Consider the following 10,176-nt stretch of genomic DNA (forward strand, 5'->3'; position numbering starts at 1 on the left):
AGCCTGGCCGACAGAGTTTGGACGTATGGGACCTGAGGGTGGATGCGGTGAGCTACGCGACATGAAGGAATGTTTGGGGTTGCGTCAGAATACAATGCCAAACCCTGGCTTGGTAGAAGAGAAGCACCGTGTAAGCAATAGAACTACTGGCGGCATGACGCAGAATATGAAAACTGCACTCTATGGCACTGTAGAAAAGCTTCCAAAAATAACTCGGCAAACAGCATTCGCATTTCCTCTCTACGAAAGAAAGGGGCAGATTATTTCAGATGTCCGAGGCCCAATGGTATTGGTCTCTGTAGAACTGTGCAACGCAATACTGTAAAGGCAGCTTGTCGCTATGCGCTTCCTCGTTCCCTCACAGCCTTACATACAGACCCCTTTAATATTCCTTTCGTGACGACGGTTGCCCCATATGAAACGGTATGCGTTTGCGTGAGGACTCTGTCCAGCTTGCCTTAAGCTCTTTCTCTCGAGTTCGAGGCAACAAGGATCTCTTAAATGGGATACGCGAATTTCGGGAACAGAAGGAAATCGTGTAGGCTGGGAAGCCTGAAGATCTGTCAGAAGGATCAGCGACAGCCATATTGCAAGTGCAAACGCCGCGCGCAACGCGTCAGGAAGAGCTTCTAGGATTAAAACGACGCACACGGATGGTCTGAACAGATATTATAGAATGGAGCAATGAAAAACCCCTTGTCGCGTACTTTCAGAAATGATCATGACGAAAAGTGAGACTGAGAAAGTTTATGCTCTTTCGAAGTTAGCGGGGCAGTGTTCCGACACTGGAAGAAACAAAAAAGTTGTTCTGAAGCATTTTATTTGCGCAGATTCACTTGTTGTAAGAAGGGTAGTATTTGCTAGTCACGAACCGTAGTAAAAGACTTTTGTATTTAGTTGTCAGGAATAAAAATTTTACGTAACCACGTATAATATAGAGTAGTTGATGTATGTTAGATAATTCGCAACGCATTCGATCGAATTATGTGGTTCAGGCGACTTAAATAGGTTTCTATAAGCTTCGGTTTTAGACGATAATCTGTACGGGCTATTTATTTTTTATCTTGTTCACTAGTGAGTAATAGTAGAACCCCATATGGAACGAAATAATGTAATAACGAAGATTTTCAAAATATATATAGTTATAATCAATTGGTAAAAGTCAAAGAAAGTTAAATTTTCCGCAAAATGTTTTTGGTGTAACACAGTCCAACTATTGTAATATTCTATTCGTATAAGTAAGTTCCTAAATTTTCGTTCCTCCACCCAGGTTAATACCGTATCCAAGTGATAAATCATGCATCCCAAACCGTATACTAACATCAACTTGAATGAGCTCAAATATTAACAATTTTTCAATAGTACTTGAAACGTAAATAGGTATATCCAGTGATAATGTGTTGTCTTTGCGCCGACTACCTAAAGGCATCCGCTGTATAAATACTACAGTTGTTTGCCCAGTGTGCAAATGATTGTTACGTATACGTACATATTGCATTACTTACCAATATCGGCCCCGTCGAGTGCGTCGCCTTTAACCCCTGAACGAAAATCAAAGTTCCTATTGTTAATCTCCAGCTTTCTCACGCAGCCTATGAATGCCTTATCTGTTCTCAGACGTCCCTCAACCATCGTGATATTGGGCGACCCGCCCAGGTATAAATTGTCTCTGAAGGTGATACGCGAGAATAAGCCTTTGCTTCTTCCTTGGACCTGAAATATAACGACATTAGGTGCGCGACAACAAGAAGACGCATTGTGGATGAAGGTGTTAAATGAGCGCTATGGATCGCCGTCAAGGTAAGCCCGACCTGAACAAGTCAGCCAGAATGCGCGGGGTGATGGCAGCACAATTTTTAACAGTAGGTCTGTTTCTCAATGAGAAATGATATCACCGTATCACAGAAACGCCTAAGTTTCTACAAACGGGTAAGGATGTTATTGTTATTTTCATTTTAAACAAGGTTCTCTATATTTTCAAATACGCCCTTCTTATTGAACATAGATAGATCTCAGCAGACTCGTTTGCGCCCATCTGCAGAAAGCGATTCGTGCTTAGGAGAGCCAATTCGGTGTTTGGCAGCTGGCAGTAGGTAGTCGATTTTAAGGAAATAATATGGCCTGCCTGTCAGAAGCAGAACTGAACTCAAAGTCAGGTGGCTGTTCGAACGGAGTATGACGTTATCGGGACCGAGTTTTGGCCATCATTGTGCACCTTGTCCTCCAATTTGCTTGAGAGTTTTCCCTCTACCCGAAAGCCAATAGCGGCCACGAGCGCGTGTCATACAGCTGGGCCCCTTGGTAAAGCGGTTGCTAAATCCACTGGGCATACTTCGGGGTTTGTGTGTGCGTCTCAGGAATACAACTTCACCTACCTGATGGTCATTGTTAAGCTGCATCCAGGCGTCCCACCGATCACGATATATTGACAGTTTGTTCCAAGAGCTGAGCACGACCGGCTGATCGCTTCGAAGAATACCTTCGCCCATACCGCAATCAAACCTATCCGAGAGATGAGAGCCAGCCAGGGTGTTAGAGAGAGCTGTTAATACTTACCACTAACGATGATTACGACTCTTTTGGGTTTGCTATCTCTCTGGTCAATATTGAATTTCTAATTTAAATTAATACTGCGTCCTAGTACGTAATAATTTGGAATAAAATCTTTGTTTTGAAATTACACAACAACAAGTTAACAGAACCGATATGCAATAGTTCTATTTCAGTCAAAGATCCTTTCTCAGTTACCCTGAGGTCTTTATATTAAATAATATCTGACTGACTGTTACAGATTTGCATCAAATTATGGGAAATTCCGCGCGTTTGCGTCCATTGACGATGTATACTATTTTGGCAAGGGATAAATGTTATAGGTCGTTGATTAAAAAGTTCTGTTAAGTTGAATGAGAACAATGCGGGACCTCGATTATGAAACAAAATATTTCGAATACTGTCTTGCCAGCAAGTTACGGCGCCTGAAAATAGGTACGAACAGAGAGTGCTACCAGCGTATATGGCCGACATTCCGTCAGTAGAATCGATTACGGGAACACGCAGTGCCTAAAGCTGCCACACATGAAGCTTCCTCGTCGATTGTTCCGCGATCATCGTAAGAACGGACTGTGAACCCATCTGGGTGAGGAGTTTGTAGTTCTTATGTACGCAGCTCTTATTCCGCAGAAGACATAATACAGCTAGCGCTCACATGCCGACTGCCCCTTCGTGCCTTTTCTCTAGGAATCGGCAGCACTTCGAGTTGCGTTTCTCGATATTCTTCACGGCCTTGTTCTAAGTTTCCAGACCCCTATACTCTCCACGCCTCCCTACCACAGTTGCCCGAAGTTGTTTTCGTGGCTGCGTTTACACGTACTAAAGCGCAAAGGAAAAACTGGAAGCGCATCCGTGGTCGTTGTGGGTAGCAACGGAGCGCCGTATCTGGGACGGCGGCGCGATTTAGCGTCTAGGAGACAGAGCGATAGAAAACAGGTGCTCGGCCGGACGGTCGAAATCATCCAAAGGTGTTAAGGTGAGAGGCGAATGCAAAATAGTAAGAAAAGATAAAACTACCCACAGGTTTAGATACTGCGCGGTGGGACTGAGCAACAAACGGAATATAGCGTAATCTTGGGGAAGAGAGCCCTTATAGATTTGCGTAGGAAAAGGACACCGACATTTCTAGCAAAGAGAGCATCCTTCAGAAAATCTTTAAGCGATCACGGACGAACCTGCTGCCTAGATGTCTCGTGCTATCCAAACGACTTGTGACAAGGCAAAACTCGATGTGTTCGTGTTGCTTAAATCGAATTCACTATAAATGCTGCGTAGAGACTTGTACCATTAATCACTATACATTTGTAACCTATTTATATATATAAATCTAGGGGCTGAACTAGATTTTGTGCTCAAATTTTATTTTTTAGTACTTTTTTTTTAGGAGAATTTTTAAGGACTCGCGCTCTGAGAGGACTATTTCTTTAAATTTACCTTTAAATTAGCGTTAAAATTACTCTGCATGAGACATTTGAATATTATCGGAAAGAATAACAATATCCACATGCAGTGCCAGGAGAGGCTGCCTCATATGCTGTTTGTTTTTCCAATAACAATGATTACTACCCAGGGAATAGTGTACCTTCGTTCAACTCTGGTTAATAGTTTAGAGAATACAGTTCAGTTGCTATAAACTGGTTTGATCGTTTTTAAAGAGGAAGTTAAGCAACTAAATGTTTAAGATAAACAGCTTTAGGCTTTTGATGAAAGTTACCTAACAGAAACTTGCTGGCCAGCCGAGGATGACTCATAAGGCAATTTTGCATTGCTCGTGTACTCTGAGAATGATATTGCAAGCCGAAAAGTTAATTCTTCATTAAACAAATGCACAAACGTGCGATTGCACCCCACAGGATCGCTAAAAAAGAATTTTCGGTATCAAATGGTTAATGTTTATAAAAGATGCATCTTCCTTTCCAATAGCAGATGACAGTTTTGGCCCATAGGAACCATAAATTCTACCCGATAAACATGGACAAGCCACCTGATGAATATTTGTAATTATTTTGAGCTTGTATTGAGTTACCCACATAGTACTAGTGTACACTCAAGCATTGTCCAAAAACCCTGCAAATCTATCTGCGTGTCGAACATCTATCTCAATACAGAAAATACACCCTTCTGATAAATCCCAGAAAATCTTCTGCGATAATCCCAACATTGCTCCACTAAGCTCGGGATTGCCGAATACACGCCTTACTCAGTCGCCAATCAAGAGAACACCTACAGTTGAAAAACTTAGCTTTAGAAATTTTATCTAGAAGCAAGATCCTTGTTGCTTAACTTAGGCAATTTTGTGCAAGAGCCTACGGCTGGTTGGTCAACCAAACGCTACTCTGAAAGACGTCAATGTCATTCAGGACACGGGCGAACCAGGGTCATATACACTTACAACACATTTAGCAGACCAGGTAGTAGGATAATTACATGCACTCGATATGTAAAGATAGCCCAGATAGCGCCTGGAGTATCAGAACACCACCTAAAACCGTGGCATACTGCCCTATAGATACGTATGTCTATCTATAGAGAAAGAGAGGCACTTACAGTTAGACGTCTCTTTATACCTCATTTTCAAGACTGTGTCAAAATAAAAATGAATATTTCAGCAATTTTTTTTACATATGCTGGAAGTGCTGTTCCTGCCAATCATTTTATTCAATGTCATCGTCAATCGTCGCGACTGCGGCTTCAATTCTGGTACTGAACAGCTCATAGGCTCGTCTTAAATGTACTCTACGGAATTTCCTGGACGCCTCCTATATGGCACGAGTATGCAAGACAAGATAAAATTTGTTGGCATTTCGCTCAGTAATACTCTATAGATAGCACACGACCGGTTTAGATCCGGAGTGGGTCATGTACTTATACTGGAACGTGTTTGTATTTCAAGCGGTCACTGATTGACTTATACGAACCGATGCACCATCATCTTATTGGAAGCAGGACAATTTTCCTTCAAACACTTCAGCTACTTACGATTGCACAATAGTTTGTACAGCATACAGATGAACTTGCTTACCGATGCGTTCGCTTTTCTGAAAGAGGCATGACAGCATGACGTCTCTCACACTGGACACTATAATAATGAGAACATGAACTAATATAATGAGAACATGAACTTCAGCTGAAGATGTGCTCCTATTCTAAGAGGCACAACTTCTCGCGATCGCGTTCGCACACTTCCTTCAGAACATTTTTCTTCAGAAAGAGCTGAGTACCAAACAATACAGGACGAATCTCTTGATTTTACTGTTCACAGAGAGCGTTTGGTTGATTTTTATAAAATATGACGGATACGTGCGGTTTTCGTGAACTATCCGTGCCGTCGTGCGTTCACTCAAATTTCTGCATCAACGCGTTGACGTAAATACAAGGATCGTCAGAAATCCTTCTTTGGGCGGGAGCGCCCTCGTTATTCCTTCTGCGACGTGGGTTTCTACTCTGCTAGAATCTCCTTGTGCTTTTTCTGCCACCGCATACTCATATACCCAACCCGATATGCTGTAGATTGAAAATGACCCAAATAATTTCAGTTGGGATTCGTCCAGGGCATAAATACTGTACTACAGCCAATCTTCGCTCAAGTTTCGAGACCGAGGCACCGTTGTTTGTCGTAATGAAATACTGTTTCGTTGTAGAATGAGGCGTTTTCGTTTAGCACGAGAAGAAGGAGATGAGCCTATATCTGTTATAACAAACAGCCCGTTAAGGCCTATCCCGATTTCGCTTATATATATGACACATATGAATGATACGTTTATAGCTTACTCACCATCCACTAGCAGTCAATCGACGCAATGGACAAGTTTGCCGTATGTCAGTATTTCGCTCTGATAAACTTAAATTTCAAGTCGATAGCCACTTAGCTCTATCCGCTACGTATAGACTACGTAACGGCTAACCGATGGCTAAAAAAGGCGAAAAGAATCAGTTAGTCATTTTTTTGCTTATGTGATGCGCGTTACGTCGTCGCAGCCACTGACAGCAGCATGAACCGCCAACGGCGCCATTGTAGGCGTGAATTAATACATGCATACACCATATAATAGCGCCTGCGCTCACGATTTGGATAGGCATTCAGGGCCAGACTGGTTGTCCGTCTTTACCTTAAATAAGATATGAGCGCCAACGACGTGTTAATGAATAAATTCATGGCGCCCCGCGGCTACTACCATTGCCGCAGCCTCGTTCCTATTAGCGTTCATTATGGACACGGAACAAACACTGCCTTGCTGACGATCAGAGTAGCTGCGAGTTGGTAACTGACCAGCTAAGCGAGGTTCCGCCTTAAGGTTTGCAGAAAAACTGTCGCTTAAAGGTAGAGAGTGGTCGTGGGAGGCTATTCTTTATCTCTTATTAGGAAATGAAGGCAAGCGCTGCAGGAAACTGTGAACACGTTCATCACGTGCGCTATTGAACGTGCTGCGGATCGTGATCCTTGCTTGAACGAAACTGAGCTAGGCCAAATGCGTGCTCACCTTCCCCATGGCTCGACAACGGGTTAAGCAGGCCTTAACGCTACAAAAGCCCGACAGCCCACGACGCCAATAAAGTAGTACACAGCAATTGATCCAGGACGGAAACGGAGCAATCTAAGATTATCCACAGACGCCTGCCGCGTTTTAGATGCGATGAGGGATGTATCTATGGACAATATCTGAGAAGAAAAAATAGATACTGACATGCGAACGCTATGGGCGAAGCGTTAACGGTAACACGAAAAAAGTTCAAGTGAGAAATTAGCTGCTCTTACTAATGGCGTATCCGGGCGGAGAGTTTCACTTTCGATATGGCTAGATAGACAATAAGACAAAAAAAAAACAGCAAAGAAAGGCCAGTTTACCACTATTTTCATGCATAATTATGGCCACTGCTTTCAGATTATCTTGATAACAAAGTTGCTCGAGCTGGTAACTTCCGATTTCCGAACAATCTGGAGGGCAGGACAGCGAATTACATCGGGATAACTTTCGTCTTTCAGCTCTAAAAAATTGCAAATTTATTAGTGTAATATCCTCAGAGACAAAGCGGTGATAACGCAGTGAATTAATGTCACGAAAAACAGCAAACTTCGCCCCCTTTGAATTCACAAATGATCTAGCAGAAAAGAGTTCTCGACTGAACTCCATGAGTCATGTTAGACCATAATTCATTGAACTGAGGTTCCGAGTCCGCGAAGAGCAAAGACAATCTCAATTTAAGCAAACAACGTCAAAGGTCGAGCTAACCAAAGGGACTGGTTTTTGCCGATATCACTACGATCACGTTTGATACATACTGTTCCATTAAAAATTAACGTCTGTAAATCGTATCTTTGTCATGCAAAGACTAACTAATCTTATAGCATTAATAGCTTATTCCAATAAGGATCTTCTGTTACTTGTGCTGTGAGTTCATGGAAAACGGCATTACGTGCCATGATGCGTATACAGATGTCATGTATGAGACCATTTTGCCCACGTAGCCTTTAACGTGAATGAACTTAGGGCGCAGAAGGTGTTGGGGCTACATAGGCTAAGTTCCCTGAAAGCGACCGTAGAAAACAATTTGCTAGTCACGAAAAAAGAATTATCTAAAAAAGACTTCTACAAATGATTTATCTGTGACAATGTCTTTACGAAGAGAAAAATGCAAAATTTCTCAAGAAAAGTCCAATTAAATACACATCTTTAAACCATATGGTCCCAGAGCGAAATAACTCTACCGATCAGCGACAAACCTACTGAATCACTGGTGGTTTAGTGTAAAAATGTCACTCATACAACAAAACTGAGAGGAAAATTTTCCTTAACCAAAATAACGACGATGTTAGCTCGGGAGGCTCAGTAACCATTTAATATTAAGCTAGCTATTTTTCATTTAATTAAAACACATTTGTTTGTTACCATGGGTACTGATAAAAAAAAATAGAATTGTAAAACTAAGTTTCGAATGTTCAAGGTTTAGGCGTATCCTGGCATTGTATTTTGTTAAATATGTCAGACAATTATAACAATTTGAGTACCGCTTTCCAAAATCACTTTCACTACGCGTAGCTCTGCGTACCTATCGTGAAGATCTTGGCATAAGAGATACCCCATGTTTAAACTTGATCTATAATTGGCTGCTTTAGAAATATGGTCCACAAGCCGGCAATATTGTCCGACAAAGAAAAAGATGAACTAGCCCCAAAAATCTAACCCCTCAAAGTTGTGCTGGAAAAATATAAATTTCTACTATATGTATACGTCTGATAAACAGCGCACGTTTTACAGTCACCGATTTTAAAATCAGCGTTATTTTCCGTTAGAAAAATAACTAAATGACGTATATAGTTCTATGCCCATATGCAATTTAACCATCGCCTACTTCTAGGCATTTACATGTTAAATGGCAGTTTGGCCATTCTTGAGCCTGACTATCGATATCCGCGTACCTTATTTTTTTGACAAAAAAAAAAATTGGAGATGTCAACAACACAGCGAAACATCTCGATACGTATCACACTTGGTGGTGCTTTCTAGTTTTTCCTAAATCTGTTTTTGGTAAACACCGAAACAGCGGCGGTGGTGGCTAGCAGAAATCGTACCAACAACGATATCAACCGAAAATAACATTGTTAAATCCCCCCACTCTACAGATGTAGTTACTTAACGATCTCATCTTTTATACATTTATGGCACCGCGGTTTTTCGGTCCGCTATTGGCATCCAGTGAATTTCTTTGAAATTCTTTGGCCCTCTTCATCTCACCGTTGGACTTCTCTGCATTTCTGCCGCTGTTCCAGTAACTGTGGGACTGGGGCTGGGAAGCAGGTCTCGCTGCCTGGCGTTCTCTATCTGGCGTCGCTGTCTAGCTGTAACACCGTTGTCACAGGGTAACAAAAGCATAACAGGAGATAAGATTATGTTGCGGCGGCTATTAGTATCATGATCACAGTAACGATGGCCAGGGCCGCGGTAGTAATTCAGTCAGCGTCAACAAGCTCTCCACTCGGGTACAGACAGTTTTATATTCCGTTCAAGCCCCACAGTGGTAATATATGATCACTACATCGCTCCGCTTTTGTGCTTGGCAGTTTCGTATCGCATTTAGAACGGCTTGTTTTTCTCCTTTTAGTTCGTGATCTTTAGATACAAACAACTGCTCTCAACAAACGCTAAGCCTTTACGGGCAATATTGCGATCTCCTTTTAGGGCTCCGCTCAATATCACTCTTCGCTGCCTGCCAACGGAACAGTGATGGTGCCTCGCTCTTTGCTAAGCCTCCATAATCTATTCGTGTCTTTGTGATACGTATGTAGATATAAGCCCCTCCGTAATAAGTACTCGCTAAGTTTGATGCGTAGACTTTTGCTGTAAACGTCTAGTGCAGGTATTTCGTTCTCTTTTTTTGTCACGATACTGATAAAGGAAACGAGTTAGATAGGGAAGAGGAATGGTCTCTTGCGTCTGCTCTATTGAGCCCCTTTGCCCGCTGTAACGCAGTCGGTGTGAAGGTCTACGGCGTAACCTCCGTAGATTGTAGCCGTCACCGTTGCCGTCGCGAATGCGTCAAGTTGTCGCAGCCCAAACAACAACCTGTTATCGATGCACTGTACAGAGCCCAAAAAAGCAGTACGGCCCAACAAAAGTGCCTTATATA

At 42.3% G+C, this 10,176-nt stretch overlaps 2 protein-coding genes across 3 annotated transcripts in view; one reads left to right on the top strand and one right to left on the bottom strand.

Annotated features, from left to right (window-relative positions):
• LOC111266460 (pikachurin) overlaps positions 1-10,176 on the bottom strand; it is a 76,238-nt gene that overhangs the window by 8,551 nt on the left and 57,511 nt on the right. For both annotated transcript variants that reach the window (XR_002684112.2, XM_022843957.2), the window contains exons 7-8: positions 2,376-2,502; positions 1,506-1,713 (exon numbers count right to left, since the gene is read on the bottom strand). Coding sequence is in view for 1 of the 2 variants with exons in the window: in XM_022843957.2 (XP_022699692.1) it covers positions 1,506-1,713; positions 2,376-2,502 (335 nt within the window). In the remaining variant the exon portion in view is untranslated. The remainder of the gene's footprint in view (positions 1-1,505; positions 1,714-2,375; positions 2,503-10,176) is intronic.
• The window catches only part of LOC111266463 (L-xylulose reductase), an 8,846-nt gene continuing 8,146 nt past the window's right edge, over positions 9,477-10,176 (top strand). The window contains exon 1 of the mRNA XM_086970919.1: positions 9,477-9,491. Within this exon, the coding sequence (XP_086827045.1) occupies positions 9,477-9,491 (15 nt within the window). The remainder of the gene's footprint in view (positions 9,492-10,176) is intronic.

The sequence above is a fragment of the Varroa jacobsoni genome, unplaced genomic scaffold (assembly GCF_002532875.2).
Source record: "Varroa jacobsoni isolate VJ856 unplaced genomic scaffold, vjacob_1.0 scaffold_1085, whole genome shotgun sequence".
Lineage (NCBI taxonomy): Eukaryota > Metazoa > Arthropoda > Arachnida > Mesostigmata > Varroidae > Varroa > Varroa jacobsoni.